General features: G+C 52.9%; 1 protein-coding gene across 4 annotated transcripts; it reads left to right on the top strand.

Annotated features, from left to right (window-relative positions):
• HSF1 (heat shock transcription factor 1) lies at window positions 1-24,011 on the top strand. 4 transcript variants are annotated; one of them, XM_081792108.1, is made up of 14 exons: window positions 1-317; window positions 18,492-18,603; window positions 18,934-19,070; window positions 19,410-19,534; window positions 20,706-20,781; window positions 20,855-20,916; window positions 21,064-21,160; window positions 21,254-21,390; window positions 21,476-21,751; window positions 22,145-22,225; window positions 23,067-23,172; window positions 23,244-23,309; window positions 23,411-23,480; window positions 23,562-24,011. In XM_081792108.1, the coding sequence occupies exons 1-14, from the start codon at window positions 201-203 to the stop codon at window positions 23,765-23,767; spliced, it is 1,668 nt and encodes a 555-aa protein (XP_081648234.1). In that variant the 5' UTR covers window positions 1-200; the 3' UTR covers window positions 23,768-24,011. The 4 variants fall into 4 exon arrangements, with proteins under 4 accessions (XP_081648234.1, XP_081648235.1, XP_081648236.1 ...); XM_081792109.1 differs by having other exon boundaries at window positions 2-317; window positions 18,495-18,603; XM_081792110.1 differs by lacking the exon at window positions 22,145-22,225 and having other exon boundaries at window positions 2-317.
• Window positions 24,012-24,298: the final 287 nt, after the last annotated feature.

Below are 24,298 nucleotides of genomic sequence, written 5' to 3' on the forward strand. Positions count from 1 at the left end.
CCGGGGTGACGCGAGCGGGCGGCGCCGGCGGGAACGCGCCCGTCGCAAGATGGCGGCGGCCATGCTAGGCCGCGGGGCCGTGTGTGCGCAGCGGACGGCGGCGGTGGCGCTGCCCCGGCGGCAGGCGCGGCGGCGGCGCTAGCCTGGCCCTCGGCCCCATTTCGCGGTCGTCACCACCGCCTCTCCCCGCCTTGCACGGTATGGACCTGCCCGTGGGCCCCGGCGCGGCGGGGCCCAGCAACGTCCCGGCCTTCCTGACCAAGCTGTGGACCCTCGTGAGCGACCCAGACACCGACGCGCTTATCTGCTGGAGCCCGGTGAGGGGGTGGGGCGAGTCCCCGTGAGGGGTGGGATGTGGGGGCGGGAGCTCAGGGTCAGGGTTCGGAGGAAAACGTGAGGGGCCCGCTCCTTGTCGGCCCCTGCCGCGCCAAGTGTCCCTGGGCTGGGGAGGAAGGGCCTCTTCTTTGGTCTTTCGCTAAGTGTTGAACAATCGCGGAAGTGTGTCTGTCCTTAGAACAGTACCCAATCTCGCTGGCGAACAGTCAGCCTAGGTGATCCTCTGAATCTTCTCAAATGAGTTTCCAGGGTGGTGTGGTCGGCAGCTATTTGGAGAAAATTAGGACGTGGCGCGTGAATTGGAGGGCGTTGCTCTAGTGCGAAAGGAAAGGGAGCGAAAACAGAAAGTAAAACGTCATAAAGTTCAGATTGATCTTGAACCCATGTCCAGAGATAGTAGAGTTGGGCTTTCCTAGAGCAGCTTTGGTTTTCATTCTTCACAGGACGAGTTTATTCAAGTCCTTGTCTCCAGTTGCCTGGCAGCAGGCTTGTTTACATGGTTTGACCCTGCAAGACCGGACGACTCCGGTTTTGCAGAGGTAAATCAGAGAGTGTGTATGGAGTTGAAGCTCAGAATCTGCTGTTCCCATCCGAGCTGTGATGTCGTGTCTGGGGAAGGCCAGAGCCATACCCCAGGCTGGCAAATGGGTGACCTGAAGAAAGGCCACTCTGGTCATGCAGAGCCTATGGGTGCCCCCAAATACACTTTGACCTCCTGAGGGCCAAAACGCTGGGTTTCTCAGACTTGAAGTACTTCTCCTTCATGCTCTTAGGCCATTAGGAATGAAGAAATGTTTAGCTTGAAGCTAGCCCCTAGCTGGAGGCCAAGTTCTCTCTTGGGCGGTCTGTTTGCTCAAGTTTGCTGCCTGAAGACTGGGAATAAAGAAACTAGATATCATGCCCCATTCTGTTGGGAGACACTTTGTGTTGGTTTCAGTGACATGCCTTTGTGGACACTCTCCATTTCTCAGTGCACTGCCTGTTTACTCTGAGGACAGACTGGAGTCCCGAAGAGGGGCAGCAAGCTTTCCCAAAGGCTGCGTGGTAGTACCATCCACCGTTTCCAGACCTTACATTTTTCTGACCCAAGGGAGTGGTCTCATGTTTCTGTCTTCTTTTATCTTCCTTCTTCCTCTTTTTCCTTCCCCTAACTCCCAGGACACACTCTTAACCCAGACCAGGGAGGGGCATCAGAAATGCTCTGGAATATTCCAAGCCTAATCCTACTAGGGTGATCCACCCCACCTGCTAGGGTGCCCCTTAATCTGCTCTCTTTTTCTGCTTAGAGACTGTGAGGCGAGTGGGTGAAGTGTCACCAGCATACTCTCCAGGACCCACAGCCTGTGTTCTGGGCAAGGCCTTTGAACAGGAATGGTCAGGCCTGTGACAGCCTTCACTTAGAGTGGCTGCACCACCCATGAACCCCAGGCAGGGGGATGGGGAACCAGCTGGAGCACAAGTATTTGATCCTTCCTGGCTTGTATGCAGGTCAAGCAGGACATAGTGGTAAGGGCTGGCACCAGCAGTGAATAGAGAAATCACAACAGTAGCTCAGCAGTGGAAGGAAGCCCTTTTCCAGGCTGTGCAGGGGGCTGTTGAGCTGCCTGGCTCAGAGACAGGAGATGGTCCTATACCTGTGTCCTCTGTCAAAAAAGTTCACACAGGGCCTTCTGCAGACTTATGGCCTGGAGTCTGGCTCTCAGAGGCCTTGGAAAGCTCTGATGTCTTTGCTTTCGGTGGTTTTTCCTTTGTGTTGGAAGTTTTCTCTCAGTTCTACCAAGAGAGACTCACCACGTTTGACCTAAGGGACAAGGGGCAGTCAGAGGATTGGTGCTTGACTCTCAAAGGTGAATAAGGTGGGGGAAGGGGTTCATCCCCAGAAACCCTGGCCAGTGGGGCCACGTCCGAAGAGCGTTGGGCTTTTTTATTATTACTATTTTTTTAAATTTAGATCCAAATTAGTTAGCATATAATGCAACAATGATTTCAGGGGTTAGGTTCCTTAATGCCCCTTACCCATTTAGCCCATCCCCCCTCCCATAACCCCTCCAGTAACCCTCAGTTTGTTCACCATATTTATGAGTCTTCTGTTTTGTCCTCCTTCCTGTTTTTATGTTATTTTTGTTTCCCTTCCCTTACGTTCATCTGTTTTGTCTCTTAAACTCTTCATGAGTGAAGTCATATGATATTTACCTTTCTCTGACTAATTTCACTTAGCATAATAACTTCCAGTTCCATCCACATAGTTGCAAATGGCAAGATGTCATTCTTTTTGATTGCCGAGTAATACTCCATCGTATATATATACCACGTCTTTATCCGTTTATCCATCGATGGACATTTGGACTCTTTCCATACTTTGGCTATTGGTGATAGTGCTGCTGTAAACATGGGGGTGCATGTGTCCCTTCGAAACAGCACACCTGTATCCCGTGGGTAAATGCCTAGTAGTGCAATTGCTGGGTCGTAGGGTAGTTCTATTTTTAATTTTTTGAGGAACCTCCGTACTGTTTTCCAGAGTGGCTGCACCAGCTTGCATTCCCAGAGCGTTGGGCTTCTTGTGCCCAGCCTGAAGGACAGACCAACAGGTCACTGCCCCCAGACAGTCGTGTTGGCTTACTCACTCTCAGATCCTCATACAGTTAAAGACACCCTGGGCACGGCATCTCAGCGGGTCCTTAGAGGTCCCACAAGACCCTGCAGCTCCTGCTGCTGTAGGGACGGAACTCGGTGAGCATGAGTGTAGCCTGTGGGTGTGCCCCAGCGCTTCTGACCTGCAGCCTGTGCTGTTCCCCTTACCACCCACACCCACTGGGACTCTCTGTGAATTGGGCCTGTCTGGCCTAGGGATCAGGCCTGGGTGAGGCTGGGAGGTGCTTGACGGCACAGTTTAAGGAGGCGCTTTTTCTTAGGGCCACGTGGAGGAGGCCCTGGTTGGGGGGGCTCCTTAAATTTTGGCCTTTGGCGCCTCTCTGGCCCCACCCTGGTACCGGTCTGCTCTGTGCAATTCTCTTTTCTTTGGGAGCAGGAATGAACCTAATAGGATTGTGTGGAGGTGGAGGCCTAGGAACTGGAGGTCGCCAAGGCCAGGGCCTGTCCCATATGGCCCTTGAAGTGCCAGCGGTCGGAGGCTCACTCTGGAGGGGCTGGGTCTCTGGGTGGAGAGTCCTAGGCGCAGCACTTCCTGTAGTTAGGTCATCAGCTCCCTGTGAGACTACTTGAACTGGTCTGCGTGCAACCCGTACACTCAGAGCTGGCCATGGAACATTTCCAGAGCTCCCATGACCAGCAGGAACACTCCTCCTCTCCTGGCATTGAGAGCCAGGTGAGGCCTGCCGAGCTCGTTCTCAGACAGCTGGCAGGACCGGGCAGGCCCTCTGGATCTTGCCCTTGGGGATCTGTCGGTTGAGCCAAAATGCTGAAGGAGCACCCCGGGTTAGTGCTCCCCAGTAGCAGGCTGGGAGGCACATGGCAGGGCCCAGAGGCTCCCAGGGCCTCCCTGAACCCAGACGGCTGCAGGACCAGCTGCCAAAAGCAGCACAGGTGTGCTTGTCCAGACCTTGCCTGCAGCGTGAGGCTAAACTGAGCCTTTTTATATCTGTTCTCCATCCACAGCCATGCAAGAAGGTGACAAATGGCTATTTCGTAGAGAAGAAAACTGAGTCTCAAAGACATTAGGAAACTTAGCAAAGAAAGCTGGGGATTAGGGGCGCCTGGGTGGCGCAGTCGGTTGGGCGTCCGACTTCAGCCAGGTCACGATCTTTCAGTCCGTGAGTTCGAGCCCCGCGTCAGGCTCTGGGCTGATGGCTCAGAGCCTGGAGCCTGTTTCCGATTCTGTGTCTCCCTCTCTTTCTGCCCCTCCCCCGTTCATGCTCTGTCTCTTTCTGTCCCAAAATAAATAAATGTTGAAAAAAAAAATTAAAAAAAAAAAAAAAAAAAGAAAGCTGGGGATTGGTTAAACTGGACCTGAAGGCCACCGTCTTCCCGGTGATGGCCAGCTGTTGCTCTCTGACTGCCTTCTCCCGGCGCTCCACGCTTCAAGACGCCGGCCCCACCCTCACCTGCTTTCTTAGTTAGACCCTAGCTACGCTTGGACTGCCCTGTGCTGCAGGCGTTCACAGGCAGAATTGTATTTTGGATTTTTACGTGAGAGTTCCCCTTGCTTCTTCTGTAGACATAAACATATACATGGACAGACAGATGGACGAGACCGGCAGAGAACTATAAACGACAGGCTCTACATGGTGGCCTCCTGCGTCTGTTTCCTCCTGCCCCCCCCCGGGGGGGGGGGGAGGGGCCCAGGGTGGGGGTTCTCAGAAGGGGGCTGGAAGTCTGGGCCGTTGACGGTCTCCTTGAGGAGAAGGTAGATGTCCAGGGCGTAGCCGTGTGCGCCTGACTCCTCAGGACCCGTGTGTGCTCAGAACTCTTTATTAAAGGACCAGGGAGGGGGCAGTGGAACCTGCAGGACCCACTCTGGGAGGTGCAAAGAGCTCCCGTCGTGTATCACCAGGGACTGAGCCAGGGTCCTCACGCTCCATACACCCCGGGGCTTCCAGCTCTGGCTGCGGGATTCTCTCCAGCTCTGGAAGGAGGCTGTGAAACGAGGAAAGCTGCCCTCAAATGCTTCCCAGTCCTGGTAGCACGGCAGCCAGCACCACCGACTCTTCCTTTCTTGACCCTGAAAGCTGTCAGAGTGAGCAGAGTCACTAACCTGCACGCGCTCGATGGTCTGGAGGTGTGAGTCCGGGGGCCAGTGGCCAGAGGGCCAAGGATTAGGAGGGATGTATCGGTGCCTGTGTTGCAGGAACTAATAAAGTGAACTTGAGCAGAAACCAGAAAAGGACGTGGTGGTGCAGATGGTCTCACACTCAGATAAGGACACAGCCAGGATAGAGGAGGGGTCCTCAGTGGCTCTCCCTTTCTGGACCAGCCTCACACCCCCTGACACCTCACTCTACACCCGGATTTCTCTGCTTCTGTGGCCACGTTGGCTCCAGCCATACTCTCACTGCCTCTAATGCCCGTGTTCCTGGAACCCAGAGAGTAGTCGGCCAGCCACATTCAGAACGGAGCACATCGTGCAGACTGGCTTTGGATTGACTTTTGAGGAACAAAAACCGGGGACTAAGGTGTCCTGGGGCAGATACTTGAAAAATGCAGTGGTATTCCCTCATGGAATACAGTGGTTGTTAACCCTTTGGGGTCGTGGAGCCCTTGGAGAAAATACTCAAAGACAGAGACCCTGTCTGTAAAAACATACATCCCTGCAGAATTTTGGATTCATTTTAGGTTGTTCCCAGGGCCATCAAAAATAAGACCAGAGGCTCCAAATTTAGTCAGACTTGGCAGTTACCAAGAAGTGCATCTTGGGGCACCCGACCTGCTCAGTGCATGGAGCATGCGACTGTTGGATCTTGAGGTTGTGAATTCAAGCCCCATGCTGGGTGTAGAGTTTTGTGGGTTGTTGTTATTTATTTACTTACTTTATTTATTTATTTATCAAGAGCACATGAATGCTGAGGAGAGGGGCAGAGGGGGAGAAAGAATCCTAAGCAGGCTCCATACTCAGTGTGGAGCCCAACATGGGGCTCAATCCCACGACCATGGGATCATGACCTGAGTCAAAACCAAGAGTCAGATGCCCAACCGACTGGCTATCCAGAAGCCCCCAGAGTTTACTTTTTTTTTAAAAAATGCATTTCAGGGTGAGGGCATTGGTTACCAGCAAGCAGATGGGCACTCACTTCTCCCTGTTCCTTCCATATTTCTAATCAGAGGCCTTTTTAGGAAAAGCTAAGATCACCTCCAGGATTCCCTGGAGGCAGCAGAGAAGGCGGGGCCTTGAACCACGAGGCAGGGAGAGAGAACATCGGGTTCTGTGATGGATTCACCAGGAGACATCTGAAACTCCTGATGGCCCTTCAGGTAGGGCTTATAGGACACGTTCAATGTGGGCTTAACCCTTGAACAGTGTTCAGGATTGGAAAACAAGGACAGGTGAGCCACACAGGTTCCAGTCTTTCTACCTAGAGGCAGTTTTCAAACTCCAGCACAGAAAGGGGAAACTTAACAGCCCAGACTTTGGAGAAACTGAGGCATCTAGAATTTGCAAGGTGTGGTACCAGAGAAGGGAGCTGGACTAAGAAAGAGCTCCAGGAGTCTGCACATGAGCCCCTTCAGGTCTTCAGCAGAGTTCTGGTTCACCCATCCACAGGAGGAGACCTATGAAGCCAGCCTGAGAACCTTCTAGGGAAGGAACAGTCACTGAGGAGAGCTCAGACAGGGCCATGAGTTACCTGAATTCTCACAGCCAGAGCAGAGGAACCATGTTGAACACGTGGAGCGTTCAACAAGGACCAGAAGACCTACAAGTTGGAGGTGGGACTGAATTAAGAAAGGCTGCCCCAAATGCAACGTAATCGAGTTTAAAGACAAGCCTTGAAAGGATCAGGCTGATCCACACGAAACACTCTCAGGAGGAATACCACAAAACCCAGATGCAACGTAAAGACCCCCGTGTCCAGGGCCCCGTCAGAACTAACAGATGAGCCAATGGGCGTGAGAGTGCATCCTGTGACAAAGAAGGGGAGTCATAGCTGTGTTCCCAGGGGTGATGGGAACTAGCCAACAAAGACCTTAAAGCAATTGTAAAAATATTGAGTGCTCAAAGAAGCAAACCAAAACCATGAAGACAGTGGAAGAGAGAGAGAGAGAGAGAGAGAGAGAGAGAGAGAGAGAGAAAGGAGCAAATAAAATGGCAATGGAAAAGTCTATCATGCAGAATTCCACATTATTTGTGTAGACACTCCCTCCAGGGAGGTGACACATATCTCCCCACCTGTACCTGTGGCCTACACATAGTGACTTCCAAGAAGCACCGAGTGGGAAAGGGTGGGGGATAACTACAGTGGAGACCCCCGACAGACATGGCCTCATGTAAGTGTCCAGCCGTGGTGTGATGACAAAGGCACTTAACCTCTATGGTCTTCCTCTCCAGAACCTTCTGTAACCCCAACTAACCTCATAACTGTGAGGAAAAGACACAGGACAAATCCAAATTGAGGGAAATTCTACAAAATACTGGACCGGTACTCCTCAAAACTGTCAAGGTCATGAGAAACCAGAAAAGTCAAAGAGACTGTCATAGCCAAGAGGAACGTAAGGAGACGTAACAACAAAGTGTGGTGTAATCTCTTAGGTGAAGTTCTGGGACAGAAGGATAGTAGGTAAAAGCTAAGGAGATCTGAATAAGATAGAGACTTTATTTAGTAAATAATAAAGTGCAGGTATCCCACTTTTTTTTTGAGAGAGAGTTCATTTTACTCCATTTCACTTTTATAACAAAAGACCTACATTACTATCTGTTTTCACTAACTGAAAGAAATCCGAAGAGGAGTTTCATTTTTACAAAAAAAGGCAAAAGCAAAAATAGCATCCAGCATTGATTTTGCGGCGAGCTGTTACAGAGGCAGCGTGCGCTCCGAGCAGCAGGGGTGGCCGCGCCAAGCTCCTTGCTCAGGAACTGCGTTCAGATCTCGCATCAAGCTGCTAGAGCTGGTGCTCTGTGTCCGTGAGCATTTGTGATTCATCTCTGCTTCGTTTGTGCATCTGTTTGCAAGATGTGTTCTTAGGTATCAGAAAAGCTGAAGAGAGGTGATTTTTTGGGTCTGGGAATACTCTAAATTTTTCCATGTCCATTAACAGTAATTCTTGGCTTTGTGAATGTTGGCATAGGAACGCCGTACTTCCGGGCAGCAGGGGAAACCTGCATATTGATTCTTTCCTTGTGACAACAGTGTTAACACTGTTAACAACGGCGTGAGGGCTATGTGAGAGCTCTGTACTGTCTTCCCAACTTTTCTGTAAATCTCAAGTTACTCTTAAAAAAACAAAACTAAAAAAATAAAGTTATTCTAAAATTCAAAGCTTTTTTTTTTATACGTCACTCCTGGGGATTAATAGCGGATTAGATTCTGCAGAAGAAAAGATCACTGAACGAGAGTAACCAGCGATGCTGTCCATGGTGATGTACAGGGAAAAACAAGACCGGAAATAGTGAGCGGAAGCAGAGCCTCACGGGGATGATATCGCCTAGCCTGACACACAAGTGGAGTTCCAGAGTAACGGGAGAGGGAACGCTTAGACATAGTTGTCCAAATCTTTGGAAAGCTGTGAACCCACAGATCCAACACTTACAAGAATTCCTAAGGAGGATAAGCACACACAAAAAACAAACGAACAAAAAAACCCAGGGCGTATCACTAACAAATTACTGAAAACCGATGAAGAAAAAATCGTAAAAGCAGCCAGAAAAAGAAAGAGAATTGCACAGAGAGGGACCCAGACCAGAACAACACTGACTCAGCACCTGTGAGATGCGAGGCCAGAAGGGAGCTCTGTGGATGGAGTCTGGTCGGCATTCAGAACCCACTGTAACTCACCGCATCGGCGGACAAAGAGAAGAAAACCCGCACGACGCCTTAACGGTGGCAGGGGAAACGTTGGACAAACTCAACACTCACTTTGTGGTAAAAGCTCAGCAAACTGGGAAGGGCATTTCCACAGCCTAATAGGAAGCGGCTATGAAAACCTACAGCTGGCATTGTACTTAACCCTGAAAAAGCAGGTGCTTCTGCCACTCCTCTTCAACGATGTGTGTGACACCCTGGTCGGGTAGTCTGGCAGATATAAGTAAATAAAAGACCGAAAAGTTGGAAGGTAGGACATAGAACTGGCTCTGTTTATAGAAAACATTGTAATTTACTTAGAAAGTCCCAAGAAATGTACAAAAAAAAGAAAATACCAAAGTGATTAGAACTAGTAAATGAGTTTGGTGAGGTCACAGGAGTCAAGGTTAATGTAAAAAAACCAATTCTATTTCTGTATACTAACAATGAACCCTTGAAAATGGAAATATTTAACAATAGCATTAAAAAAACACAAAATACTTACCGGCCGTATCATCTCTTGCTGCGTAACCAGTTGTCTCCAAACCTAACTGCTTTAAACAGCAAACGTCTCACAGTTTCTGAGAGTCACGAGCTGATTCTGACGCGAGGTCTCTCACGAGACTGCAGGCACTTCGAGGCTCAGCTGCAAAGAGAGACCCACTTCTAAGTTCGCTCAAGTGCATGGTGGCAGGTGGCTTCCATTCCTCACCACAGGAGCCCCTCAGCCTGCTCCCTCGGCCTGTCAGCCTGCTGCTCCCAGAGCAAGGGATCCAGTGTGGCCTTTGTAATGTGTTCTCGAATACACGTCACCTGTTAAGTGCTGGTGGTCACCAGGAACAACCCAGCCACAGCACAGGAGAAGGCAGCACAAGGTGTGAGCCCCCGGAGGCAGGGATCATTGAGGGCTGCCTGTAGACCAGTTACCACGGGTGTGGACCTTGTAAACCATGTAGAAAATTTGTGCACGGAAGGCTATAGAACACTGCTGAGAAAAATTAAAGAGGATCTAAGTAAATGGAGAGAAATGCCATGGTCATAAACAGAAGACCCGGTGTTGGTAGGATGAAAACAGATTTCACACAATCCCAGTAAAATCTCGGCAGACATTTTTGTAAATGTTGGTAAAGTGATCCCTACTAGAGTTTATATGAAAAAGCAAAGCCAAACATTCTCAACAGAGAATAGCCAGACAGTTTTTTTAAGTTTATTTATTCACTTTGGGGGGGGGGGAGAGAACAAACAAAAGTCGGGGAGGGACAGGGAGAGACAGGGAGAGGGAATCCCAAGCAGGCTCTGCACTGTCAGCACAAAGACCAAGGTGGGGCTCGAACCCTCGAACGGTGAGAGATCATGACCCGAGCCAAAGTTGGCCACTTAACCAACTGAACCACCCGGGCACCCCTTTAGACATTTTTTTAAAGGAGAACAATTGGAATGCTCACACAAATTGATTTCACAATTTACTATAAAGCTGTAATAATCGGCACTGAGTGAAATTGGCATAACTGTAAACATATAAACAGAACAGACTAGAGAATCCAGAAAGAGACCCACCCATTTAAAGTTCATTGATTTTTGACAAAGGTGCCGTTGCAATTCTATAGGAGTAGTCTTTTCCACACGTGGTGCTGGAATAATTGGGCGCCCGTAAACACAGATGTGAGCTCGCCATGTGCCTCACACCGTGTACAAACACTGACTGAAATGAATCAGACTGAAATGTAAAAGCTAAGACTAGAAGACTTCTAGAAGGAAAAAACCTGAATGACTCAGTTAAGCGTCCAACTTCAGCTTAGGTCATGTCATAATCTCCTGGTTGGTGAGTTCGAGCCCCACGTCCAGCTCTGTGCTAATAAGTCGAAGCCTGGAGCCTGTCCAGATTCCGTGTCCCCCTTACTCTCTGCCCCTCCCCTGTTCGCACTCTGTCTCTCTCTCTCTCTCTCTCTCTCTCTCTCTCAAAAATAAATAAACATTAAAAAAAAAAGAAAAGACCTGAATGCAAATGTTGATAGCACTTTTATTCGCAAGAGCCAAAAATAGGACACGACCCACAGGTCAACCTGCTGGGGAGTGGCCGGACAAGCGGCGGCGCCCCCCGCAGGGAGCTCCACTCAGCACTGAAGAGGAGTGAACAGCTTTCCCCAAGACTCTGTGGCCGAACCTTGAAAGCATTCTGTTGTGCTAAGTGCAGGGTACCAAACACAAAAGGCTGCATGCTCTGTGATTTCATTTATGTGATATTCTGGCAAAGGCAAATCCAGGGGAGCAAAGATGAGGTGAGTGGTTGCCTGGGGTGGGGGTTGACCACAGAGGGACATAAGGATGATTTCGGGGGTGATGGAAATGTCTTCTGTTCTTGCATGTGGTGGTAAACAATCGTATGTCAAAAGTGGATCAAGCTATGCATTTTAAATTATAAACTTGATGTAATTGTATCTTCCCATTTGAGAAGTGTGGGGTGGGGGGGGTGTCCCTGGTGGCCAGTTATGTAGAGATCCCTAGTCAGCAAGAGTGTAACTCAGCAAACACTTTGTCCTGGGGACGAGACAAGACACGGTCTACCTCATGCGCATGGATGACAGATGCAGCCTGGGAGCGCCTCCATCAAGGCTGAGAGAGAGTGTGCGGCCCCAGAAGGAGCAGTCTTTTCTTCCATCTTCCATCCGAGGGGGACTCCATCTCCTGTCCCACGGATGTCCCCCAGCAGTCCACCAAATGCCTGCTCCCTGAAAATGTGAGAGCACCTAACGCGGTGCTCAGAGGCAAGTTATACAATTAAGTGATCCCATTAGAAAATAAGAATGGCTTCTAAGCTTCCACCTTAAGAAAGTAGGAAAAAAAGCAAAGTGAACCCAAAGCAAGCATAAGGAAGGAAATGATAAGGACAACAGAAGAAGTCACTGAAACCGAAAATGGTAAAACAGTAAAATAAATTAATTCAAAAACTGATCCTCTGAAAAGATAAGAATTGGTAACTTGTAGCATGACTGACAGAGACACAAGACCTGAATTGCCAATATCAGGAACAAAGAGCATATATGTCACGCAGACCCCTCTGACGGTACGAGGGTAATGAGGAAGTGCTTTGAGCAGCTGTATGCATGTGCATTTGGCAACGGGGATAACAATGGACCAATTCCCTTAAAACCGTAAAGTGTCAAACTTGCCCAAGGTGAAATGGATAACCTTAATGGTCCTAACTCTATTAAAGAAGTTGAATTCCTAGTCATAAACCTCCTAAAAAGAAAAGTCCAGGCCCAAATGATTTTACTGCCAAATTTAAACATTTGAAGAAGAAATAACACCAATTATACACAACTTTCTCCAGAAAACCAGAGGAGGGAACACTTTGCAGCTCATTTTGTGAGGCAAGCATTACCTTGGTATCAAACACAGGGGCACCTGGGTGGCTCATTTGGTTAAGCAACGGACTTCAGCTCAGGTCATGATTTCACGGTTTGTGGATTCAAGCCCCACAACTTCGGCTCGGGTCATGATCTCACAGTTTGTGTGTTGGAGCCTGGAGCCTGTCCAGATTCCGTGCCCCCCTTACTCTCTGCCCCTCCCCTGTTCACACTCTGTCTCTCTCCCCCCACCCCCGGCCGGCTCTGACGACAGCTCGGAGCCTGGTGCCTGCTAAGGATTCTGTGTCTCCCTCTCTCTCTGCCCCTTCCCTGCTCATACTCTGTCTCTCTCTGTCTCAAAAATACATAAACCTTAAAACACACACAGGGGTACCTGCTGGCTCAGTTGGAAGATCACGTGACTGTTGATATCAGGGTTATGAGTTTGAACCCCATGTTTGGTATAGAAGTTATTTAAAAATAAAATTTTTTAAAACTTAGACAAAAATAGTCTAAGAAAACTAAGAACCAGCATTTTTCATAATGTTTTCTGTAAAATGTAAGCAAATCTAGCAATATATAAAAAGAGTGATGTCACAACACAAGGAACTTATTCCAGAAACGGAAGGGTGGTCCAGGATTTTAAAATTAAGTGAGTGTAATCCACTGTGTTAACAACGTAAAGAAGAAAAGCCACATAATCATATTATTTGCAGAAAAAATATTTGACAAATTTGATGTTCATTTATTAAAAAAAAGCCGAAAAACAAAAAACTCAGGAAACTGAGAATAGTGGGGAACATACTCAGCCCGATAACAAAAAAAGGATCTACACCTAACATCATACTTAATGTTAGGAGAGACCGAATGCTTTTCCCCTAAGATAGAGCAAGGTACAATTCTATTTTCACCAGTTCTAATTAACATTGTACTGGAAGTCCTATCTAGTAATTGAAGACAAGAAAAAGAAGTTAAAAGAATATATATTGGCGAGCAAGAAATAAAACCGACCTTATTTATAGATGGCATGATTGTCCACACAGAAAAATCTCAAGAAATCTATAAAAATACTCCTAAAACTAAAGAATTGAGTTTTGCAGGGTCACTAGATACAAGGTCAACATACAAAAATCAATTGCATTTCTAACGAACAATAGGAAATTGATGTGTTTTGTTTTTTAATATCATTTACAGTTGCTCCAAAAGACTACTGGGGAGCCTGGGTGGCTCAGTCGGTTAAGCAGATGATTTTGGCTCTGGTCATGATCTCATGGCTCGTGAGTTCAAGCCCCACGTCAGGCTGTGTGCTGACAGCTTGGAGCCTGGAGCCTGGAGCCTGCTTCGGATTCTGTGTCTGCCTCCGTCTCTCTGCCTCTCACACTGCCTCCCCTCAAAAATAAGCATTTTTAAATTTTTTTAAAAGATGAGAACTTAAATACAAGCATAGTAAAACATGCAGGGATCTGTATACCAAAACTATAGGATTATAAAAACACTTATTTTTGTTTTTACATTTATTTATTTTTGAGAGAGTGAGACAAAGTGAGAGTGGGGGAGGGACAGAGAGAGAGGGAGACACAGGATCCGAAGCAGGCTCCAGACTGAGCTGTCAGCACAGAGCCCAATGCGGGGCTCGAACCCACAGACCGTGAGATCACGACCTGAGCTGAAGCTGGACGCTCAACTGACTGAGCCACCCAGGCGCCCCTATAAAAACACTTACGAAACAAAGCAGAGTTGACCTCAGGAATGGCATACCATGTCTACTGATTTTTTGAAGCAAATTTGGGAAGTTTTCAGGCCTTATTTCTTTTAGTATTTGTTCTGGTCCTTCTTTCCTGTAACGAAATGTACTCCATTTACACGTACGCTGAGGCAGTTAAAGGTTTTGGGTTTGGTTCTGTTTTGTTTTTTTGAGACTCCTTTCATTTCTCTTTACTCTGTTTTCTCTCTGTCCTTCTGCTTTCATCATCTCTATCAATCCATTTTCAAATTTGTTGATGTCTTTGTTCTGCCAGTTCACATCTGCTGTTGAGTCTTTCTAGTAAATTCCTCATTTTGGTTATTGTACTGTTGGACTCTGGAATTTTCATCTGACTCTGCTTTATAAGTCCTGTCTCTTTGTTGCGATTCTCTCTTTGGCAAGGCACTGTCACCTCATCCTTAAACATATAGGTGATGTTTGCTTCGAAGTCTTGAGGAAACTTTACACCTTGTCCCTCTCACGCTCTGTTTCTGTTGGCTTTTTCTCCTTTCCCTTGTGCACAGGTCACACTTTGCTGCTTCTTTTCGTGTCTCATAATTTTGTTGAAAAAGTATATTTTAGGTAATGTGGTACTTCTCGATGACCACCCCCCCCACCACCCCCCCCCCCCCACGCTTGTTTTTGTTTTGTGCTGGTTTGTTTTGTGACTCAGCTGGGTTATTTTAGTGAAGTCTGTATTCTCTTTGACCTCAGTGTTAACTCTACTGCCTCCCAGGGTATTACACCCAGACTTTAGGCTCTAATTACTGCCTGATTGTGGTGGTGTTTTTTGACAGTGCCCCAGGGCACAAATTGTTGAGCAGTCTAACCCAATTAAATTCAACCAGTGGTAGTGTTGAAGGCCTGTCTTTGAGGTTTGTTCTGACTCTGGGAGGGCTGTGAGCTGCCTCTCTCCTGTAGAACAGGCTGGGCCTGGTTGAGCTGGTTACTCTGAACCAAGAGGTGCCGTTGTTTTCAAGAGCAGCCTTATGCTTGAACTTCCTTACGTTTTGTTTCAAATAAAGTGAGTTCCCTTGGGGAGCCCCTTCAGAGCTCTCTTTCCTTCTGACTGCCTCTCTCCCGAGGAAATCTCACAGTTCATGGGATTGAGCCCTGTGTCAGGCTCTGTGCTGGCAGTGCAGGGCGTGCTTGGGGTTCTCTGTCTCCCTCTCTCTGCCCCTCCATCACTTGCACAAGCACACTGTCTCAAAAATAAGTAAACTTTTAAAAAGAAAAAAATAGGGGTGCCTGGGGGGCCCAGTTGGTTAAGCATCCGACTTCAGCTCAGGTCATGATCTCACAGTTTGTGAGTTCGAGCCCTGCGTCGGGCTCTGTGCTGACAGCTCAGACCCTGGAGCCTACTTCGGATTCTGTGTCTCTTTCTCTCTCTGCCCCTTGCCCACTCATTCTCTGTCTCTCTCTCTCTGTCTCTCTCTCTCTCTCTCTCTCTGTCTCAAAAATAAATTTAAAAACATTAAAAATTTAAAAAAAGAAAAAAAAAGCTTTGTTTCACTTGGGAGTGGCTCGGTAGATCTCACACTTGAATCCCAGAAATGGGAATTGCTCCTTCCTTTTCTTTTTTTTAAACTTTTTTTATGTTTGTTTATTTTTCAGACACCCCCCCCCCCCCCACACACACACACACAGCATGAGCGGGGCAGGGGCAGAAAGAGGAGACAGAATCCAAAGCAGGCTCTGAGCCTGGAGCTCTGAGTCAGATGCTTAACGACTGAGCCACCCAGGCACCCCTGCTCCTTACTTTTCAAAGCGAGGCTTTGCTGGATATACAATTCTTGGTTGACCGGTTTTTTTCCTTTCAGCCCCTTTACTTTTTTTTTTTTTTTTAAGTTTATTTATTTTGAGAGAGAGAGCAAGAGCGGGGCAGGGGCAGAGAAAGAAAGACTCCCAAGCAGGCTCTGCACTGCCAGCATGGGGCCCGACGCAGGGCTTGATCCCATGAACCATGAGGTGATGATCCGAGCTGAAACCAAGAGTTAGACATGTAACTGACAGAGCCCCCCCCCCCCAGGTGCCCCTCCTTTTGGCCCCTTTAAATGTAATCCTATTGCCTTGTGGCCTCCGTGGATTCTGATGAGAAATCAGTTTTAATCTTTTTTTTTTTTTTTTTTTTTTTTTTTTAATGGAGTTTGTTTAGCTTCCTGGACGTTTTTTATCAAACTTAGGAAATTTTGGGCCATTATTCCTTCAGCTATTTCTGTCCTTTTCTCTCCTGGGACTTCCATTGGGCATAAGTTGGTGCAATTATATTTTTTAATTCAGATTTGGTTCATTTTTATCTTTATTGGTATTCTTCATTCCGCGAGATGTTCTCATGCTTTCCTTTATTTCTTTAGCTGCCATTTCATTTCATTCTTTGAACAGATTTGAAATTGTTGACTTAAAGTCCTTGTCTAGTAAATCCAACTTCCAAGTTTCATTAGGGATGGTTTCAATTGATTGCTTTTTTCCCCTAGTGTATAGGCCATGTCTCGTTTCTTTGCAGGTTTCATACTTTTTCATCGGAAACTGGACTTTGAATTAATATAATGTGGTATGTGTTAGGTTCTGAATATCAGATTCTCCCTCCTCCCCAGATTTGTTGCTGTTGCTATTTCTTGTAGTTGCTGGTATTTGTTTCTTTAGTGACTTTTCTGAACGAATTCTGGATGACTTATGGTCTTTGTTGTTCATGACCACTGAAGTCTGCTTGGCTAGCTTAGTAGTGAGCTAGTCAAGGGAACAGAAATTTCCCTTGCCTCCTGGAACCAATAAATGTCCTGTTCTTTGCCGGGGGACCCCGTGTAGGTGTTGGGGGATTTATTGCATTCGGCACACAGCCCAGGTAGGTGACGCCTCTGCTTTGTCCTCTGCTTCCTGCTTGTGCAGAGCCTCCGAGTCAGCCAGAGGTGCGCGCCTAGGGCCACGTCAGGTCTTCCCTGATTGTCCACACAGCCCTACACATGCATGTGACTTCCGGATGCCCAGGAATGTTTTGGAGCTTTTCAAAACCCCTCTCGAGGTCTCATTCCCTAGCTCTTCCTTTTGAGGTTTTCTAGCTAGCCTGTTTTTTGCCCTGTTATCCTCTGCCTGAAGCAACCACAAAGTTTTGAAATCCTCTTTTGATGTCATCAACAAACATCCCTAAGGAAAAGGCTTTTTGTACTGGGAGAGCTTTGGGTCAAATCAAGCAAAGACAGCTTTACAAGTGGAAGCTCCCAGGGAGCTGTGTGACTGGTCCGAGAGTAATTCTCTGGGAATGGGGCTACAGGAGGGGAAGCGGGAACAGGGCAAGTCAAGATACCACAAAGCTCACTGATCTTACTGCAGGAGAATCATTTTTCTTGAATAAAGGCTTCCCACGTTGCTGTTGATTTTCAGAGTTCTGAAAAAGCGTACTGTAACGTTTTGGCCTGTTTTCTTACTGCTTCTTTGGAGGAGAAGACTTTTCAGAGGCCCTTTCTCCACCTTCTCCACCCCTTCACATGCTTATATCTGGGTTCATTTTCACATGCACGCACGTGTGTGGACACACAAGGCTCTAGCTTTTGCCTACCACCAGGGTTCCTCTGGCTTCTCTCTCTCCTTACCTTTAGCCCCTTCTTCGATGGGGGAAGCCGTGCCCAGTGTCCCTGGCGGACTCAAGGGTAGCATGTCCTGTCAGCCCCCACCCCCTCCTCCTCTCACCACTCTCTGGCCCTGCTCCAGGACCCTGCCCCACACCCCAAGGCCCTTCCAGCAGAGGCTGGCCTTGCCAACCTTCCTGGTAGCTTCCGGATTGAGGTCAGAAAGAAGATGGGGGTGACTGGTGTCTCGGCCGATTGAGCATCTGACTCATGGTTTCGGCTCAGGTTCGTGGGTTCGAGGCCCGTGTGAGGCCCTGCGCTGACAGTGCGGAGCCTGCTTGGGATTCTCTCTCTCCCCCTCCCCCACTCACCCCCTTTTTTCTCTCTCTCTCAAAAATAAATAAAAATTTTTTTTTTTTTTGGGGGGGACAGAGAGAGACAGAGCATGAACGGGGGAGGGGCAGAGAGAGAGGGAGACACAGAATCGGAAACAGGCTCCAGGCTCCGAGCCATCAGCCCAGAGCCTGACGCGGGGCTCGAACTCACGGACCGCGAGATCGTGACCTGGCTGAAGTCGGACGCTTAACCGACTGCGCCACCCAGGCGCCCCTAAATAAAAATTTTAAAAATGTGTGTTTTTAAAAAATGAGGGGATAGAAGATGAGTAACGCAGTGACTGTTTCACAACCTCTTTTTCCCGCCTCAGATGCCAAAAGAAGAACGAGGTTGCATTTCTGAATACAACTGTGTGTTTTCCTGCCATTTTCTTGGCTGCCTCACCTTGGGGTCTTGGTTGTTCCTGGGGGAAATCTGATTAAAGCGAAAACGAGGTCCCCTAAAGACTGGGCGTGAGGTGCCGCGTGTTTCAGGCAACTTCTGGAGCCCCGGGGCAGGGCTTCCTGGCTGCGATGAGGTCCCGTCATCTCTCTGGCCGTGTGGCTTCCGTCACCCAGTCCCGGGCCTCCAGCAGGGCACACGCAGGAGCGGAGGGACCGGGCACATCTGGGGACTTGTGCCTCGTGGGCCGCGTGTGACTCTGCCGCCTGCCTCCCAGCAGAGCGGGAACAGCTTCCACGTGTTCGACCAGGGCCAGTTTGCCAAGGAGGTGCTGCCCAAGTACTTCAAGCACAACAATATGGCCAGCTTCGTGCGGCAGCTCAACATGTGTGAGTACCCTGCTATCTGGGCGTGTGGGGCGGGGCATGATGCAGAGCCTGGCGCATCTGGGGGGCCTGCGGCCAGGGCGCCTCTTCCCAGGGGAGCAGAGTCTCAGGGAAGAGTCTCTGAAGTCCCAGCCAGACACAGGCACACACGCTGGTGAGGGCTTGTCGTCTGGGGTACGGGGTCTCCCTTAGACCGAGACCACCCAGCTGCCGCAGGCAGTGGTGTGACCAGGGCCGTGCCAGGCATGGCCCTCCTCCCGGACCCCTCCCTTTGTCCCTCGGTGGGGCGGTGCCCGGCCCTGAGGCAGAGCCGCTCCACCCCGTCATGTGCAGACGGCTTCCGGAAGGTGGTCCACATTGAGCAGGGTGGCCTGGTCAAGCCAGAGAGGGACGACACTGAGTTCCAGCACCCGTGCTTCCTGCGTGGCCAGGAGCAGCTCCTTGAGAACATCAAGAGGAAAGTGACCAGCGTGAGTAGTCCGCCTCCCTGTCTCTGCCTCCTCAGGCCTTCCTCCAGACTATGAGAGGGAGCAGCGGCTACTTGCTGTCCTGCTGGACCTACGACTGCTAGGGGCAGTCAGCTGCTGGCCTGGCTGCCCTGGGCCCTCCCCCTGATGGGCCCTCTCCTCCCTGCTTGTCCATCTGGGACTCCCCTTGGCCGTTCCCCCCGTTGAAGGCCCCTCTCCAGACTGCCGGCCCCTTGGCCCTTCTGCGGCATCCCGGGCCCTCCCCTCTTCCCCCCGGGGGGAGTGGGCATCTCGGTAACTGTTTCCCCGTCCCCCCCCCCCCCGCCCCCGCCGGGGTCCCAGGTATCCACCCTGAAGAATGAGGACGTAAAGATCCGCCAAGACAGCGTCACCAAGTTGCTGACTGACGTCCAGCTCATGAAGGGGAAGCAGGAGAGCATGGACTCCAAACTCCTGGCCATGAAGCAGTAGGTTCCACACGGCACGTGCGGGGGGCGCCTGGCAGGGGACGCGGCAGCACGAGGGGACCCGTGGGAGGCAGGCTGAGGAAAGAGCAGACAGGAGAGGTGCGGCCGGGGCACTGGCCACCCCCTCCCGGGGCCCCTTCCCACCGGCCCTGCCTCCTCCAGCCTGAGACAGGGGCGCTCTAGGCTTCTCCCGAGCACAGGATTACATCTGGACTTGTGCGGGCGCCCTGAGACGCAGGGTCTAGCCCGGTGCCCGCCCCAACGGGCAGAGCTGGGCTCCTGGCACCTGCCTCCCCTTTCGGCTCCTCACGCTGCGTCCCGAGTGCGCACTCCACAGGCCGGGGGGGCTGGTCTCCACCGCCCCCACAGCGCCAACGCTCCCACTGGCCCCCACTGCCGCTGGGGCACGTTTGGCCGCCAGTAACCGGCCCTGTGCTCCCCTCCTCAACCGGGACCCCTAACAGGGCCGGCCTGGGCCGCCTTCTGTGCACTTGGGGGCCCCGGGGACCTCAGGAACCGCAGCCTGGGGTGGCTGTCCTCAGCTCGGTGTGGCCCGAAAGCCTCTCAGGGGGCAGGTCCTCGCGACCCCCAAGTCCTGGAAGAGGCTCCTGGGCCCGCTCTCCACATTTGGGGCTGGCAGAAGCCTCTGGCTATAGGACATCTGGGTGTGGGGCCAGGTGAACTTGGCCTCCCGGCACACGGGTGCCTTGCAGGTCGAGGCCAAGAGGGGCAATTCCATGTCAGTAAGACACTTGGGGGCCCATCAGAAGGGCCAGGCTGCTCACAGCCCTGCTCACCCAGACCTAGTGACATAGGACGGGCATAGGACAGCTGCCATATGCTTCTCTGTACCCCTGGCCTTCCCTCCTCTCCTCAGGTTCAGGTGGGGCAGAGATGGCTCAGAGGGATGGCGGCGGGGGGGGGGGGGGGGGGGGCAACACTCAAGGGTGTCCAGGAGGTCTCAGCCAGGACCCTGGGGTCCACCCAACACACCCAGTCCTGTGCTCTGCCCCCGCCCCCACAACTGACACACCCCTGCGTGTCCTCCCTGGCGGTCTGCCCCCAGCCCTGTTACCGCCGCACCCCAGACCCCGTGCCTGCCCAGGACGGGGCGGGGGGGGGGTTCTGTGGAGGGCCCCCAGCACTGCTGACCACACCCACTGTGTTACAGCGAGAACGAGGCCCTGTGGCGGGAAGTGGCCAGCCTGCGGCAGAAGCACGCCCAGCAGCAGAAAGTCGTCAACAAGGTGTGCAGCGGGACTGGGGGGAGCCTGGCGGGCCCCTCGCAGGGCCAGGCTAATTGTGCCCTTCTGCCCGCAGCTCATCCAGTTCCTCATCTCACTGGTGCAGTCCAACCGGATCCTGGGGGTGAAGAGAAAGATGTGAGGCACAGGGGGTGCCCATCCCCAGCACGGGGCCCAGGGCCACCCTGTCTCCCCCTGGCTGAGGCCCGGGTGGCCCTGAGGTCTCGGGGAGGCACCTAAGCCCAACCCTTACCGGTCCCCCCCCCCCCGCCCCCCCCCCCGCAGCCCCCTGATGCTGAACGACAGCAGTGCGGCACATTCCATGCCCAAGTACGGCCGCCAGTACTCCCTGGAGCACATCCATGGCTCGGGCCCCTACTCGGTGAGCGCCGGGCGGGGCGCGGCAGGACTGGCCTGGGCGGGGCAGGCACGTGCTGCAGCGCCTGCCACACAGGTCACCTCCCTTTGATGGCAGGCTCCCTCCCCGGCCTACAGCAGCTCCAGCCTCTACTCCCCAGACACCGTCACCAACTCCGGACCCATCATCTCCGACATCACCGAGCTGGCCCCCGGCAGCCCTTTGGCCTCCCCAGGCGGAAGCGTAGATGAGAGGTGGGGGCCACGTCACCCAACCGTCAGGAGAAGGGTGGGCCCGCAGAGGCGGCAGCTGCTGACGTGTGTGTCCCCCGACGTGCAGGCCAGTGTCCAGCAGCCCCCTGGTACGCGTCAAGGAGGAGCCCCCGAGTCCTCCTCGGAGCCCCCGGGTGGAGGAGGCCAGTCCTGGACACCCGTCCTCTGTTGTGGAGATACCCCTGTCCCCGACCGCCCTCATTGACTCCATCCTGCGGGAAAGCGAGCCTGCCCCTGCCGCCCCGGCCGCACCCCTCACGGACGCGGGGGGCCGTCGCCCCTCACCCTCGCCCCCACCTGCCTCGGCCCCTGAGAAGTGCCTCAGCGTAGCCTGCCTGGACAAGTGAGTGCCGCCCCACCCGCCTCCGCCACAGCCTCAGGAAGCACGTCTGGGCCTCTAGCTAGCGCTGTCCTGGAGGGCTGGTGTGGGGCGGTCGTCAGGCTGTGGGCGCAGGGGCGCCGGGGGGTGAGCCAGCAGACCTGGCCCTGAGCTCAGAGCCCGTTGTCCCACATCCCCAGGGCCTCAGGAGCCAAGGGTGTGCAGCCTTGCGGGTCTGTCGCACCTGCTTTCTGAGCCGCTCTGGCCGCTGCTGTCACCCCTTCCTGCGACAGGCCACTGCATCTGTCCTGCCCAGCAGAGGGCTTGCCCCAGAGGCCAGGCAAGCAAGGGCGGGGGGCACGGAGTCCACCTGGCCCCCACCTGCAATCGGGGGGCTCTTGTCTTTGTATCTTGCAGTTTGGCTCGCGCTCCACAGATGTCTGGGGTCGCCCGCCTCTTCCCCTGCCCCTCCTCTCTGCATGGCCGAGTCCAGCCAGGGTTAGCGCCGTCCCCACTGGGGAGGGAGGAGGGCTCCGCCAGAGCTCAGGCCCCTCCCCAGCTTCGGACCAGACCCTGGCCTGGCCATGAGCACTTGGCCCTGCCTGGTGAACGGGCGTCCCGGGCCCTGTGCAGCAGGGAGCAGCCCCCCCACCCCAGGCTCTGGGGCCCAAGCCAGTGCCCCAGCTCACTGACCGACAGAGATGGGCCTCCCCGCCTGGCACTGCCACTGGTGCAGCCAGGCTCCTGGCTGCCGTGCTGACTGGCTTCCTCTCAGGTTGGGGCAGGGCCCTGTGGACACCTCCCAGAGCCAGCCTGGCCACCTGTCCAATGGCACAGGTCCACCAGGTGGCCCAGGGCCTTCTCGCCCACAGCCTCCAGACCTAGGTCTCTTTCCCGGCATGCACCAGAGACCAGCCCTCCATACCCTGCCCGCAGCTCCCTCTCCCCATCCCTGCTGTCTTCCAACGTAGAGATAAGACCTTGCCGAGCCTGAAAACCGCCCCCAGCCCATCCTGAGCCCCCCTGTCATTTTGGCTCAGCCATTTAGTGCTGCCAGAGGCCTTACTGGGCCTCACAGCGACAGGACCGGCTGGCACAGCCTGAGCTGCTCTCGCCCCAGTGACCAAGCACCCTGGCCCTTTCCCACACACATTCCCCCCGGGCCCACACCAGGTGTGCGATGGGGCCCCGCCTCGGAGGGCTTCCCGTGAGCCCAAGTGGGGTGGGGGTATAGCTGAGGACAGCCCCTCTCTGTCTGGTGGCTGTGACCACCAGCAGGAGGGCACCTGGCTGGGGGTGCCTAGGGCTCCACTTTACCTGCCCTCCTCATTCTGGCTAGGACCGAGCTCAGTGACCACTTGGACGCCATGGACTCCAATCTGGACAACCTGCAGACCATGCTGACAAGCCACGGCTTCAGTGTGGACACTAGCGCCCTGCTGGACGTGAGTGCCTCCCTACCCCCACCCTGCTCACAGCTCACGGGCGCAGCCTGACCGCCCTCCCTTCCCTGCAGCTGTTCAGCCCCTCAGTGACGGTGCCCGACATGAGCCTGCCCGACCTTGACAGCAGCCTGGCCAGCGTGCGTAGGCGGGGCGGGGCGGGGGGGGGGGGGGGGGGGCGGGGGGGAGGGGGGCGGGCAGGGAGCAGGAACCTTCACTCTGCCCCCTCCTGCCCTGGCAGATCCAGGAGCTCCTCTCTCCCCAGGAGCCCCCCAGGCCCCTTGAGGCAGAGAACAGCAGCCCTGACTCAGGTGAGCCAAGCCCTGAGCCCCTGCCCTGCCCCAGCCCAGTGTCCCCACCCGCCAGTGCCCTGACCCAGCCCCCACCCTCAGGGAAGCAGCTGGTGCACTACACGGCGCAACCCCTGTTCTTGGTGGACCCGGGCTCCGTGGACATGGGAAGCAGCGACCTGCCCGTGCTCTTCGAGCTGGGGGAGGGTTCCTACTTCTCGGAGGGGGACGACTACGCAGATGACCCCACCATCTCCCTGCTGACGGGCTCTGAACCCCCCAAAGCCAAGGACCCCACTGTCTCCTAGAGGCCCCAGGGCGAAGGCTGGGCGTGGAGCCTGCTCAGCAGCGAGGGCCCCAGCCCTGTGTGCCGTGGCAGCTCGAGGCCTTACAGCCACGCTTGGACTGCCCCTCGCTGTGGCCGTTCCCGGGCAGGATTGTATTTTGGATTTTTACACGAGAGTTCCCCTTGCCCCTTCAGTAGAGAGAAACACATACGCGGACAGACAGACGGACGAGACCGGCAGAGACCTATAAACGACAGGCTCTACATGGTGGCCTCCTGCGTCTGTTTCCTCCTGCCACCCGCCCCCGGGGGGGGGGGGAGGGGCCCAGGGCGGGGGTTCTCAGAAGGGGGCTGGAAGTCTGAGCCGTGACGGTCTCCTCGGAGAGAAGGTAGATGTCCAGGGCGTAGCCGTGTGCGCCTGACTCCACAGGACCCATGTGTGCTCAGGATTCTTTATTAAAGGATGAGGGAGGGGGTGGTGGGACAGACCCACAGGAATGCCCTGCCCAAGGCCTCCCCACATGGGACCGGGTGAGGCATGGACAGACAGGCA

The sequence above is a fragment of the Panthera onca genome, chromosome F2 (assembly GCF_046562875.1).
Source record: "Panthera onca isolate mPanOnc1 chromosome F2, mPanOnc1 haplotype 2, whole genome shotgun sequence".
Taxonomy (NCBI): domain Eukaryota; kingdom Metazoa; phylum Chordata; class Mammalia; order Carnivora; family Felidae; genus Panthera; species Panthera onca.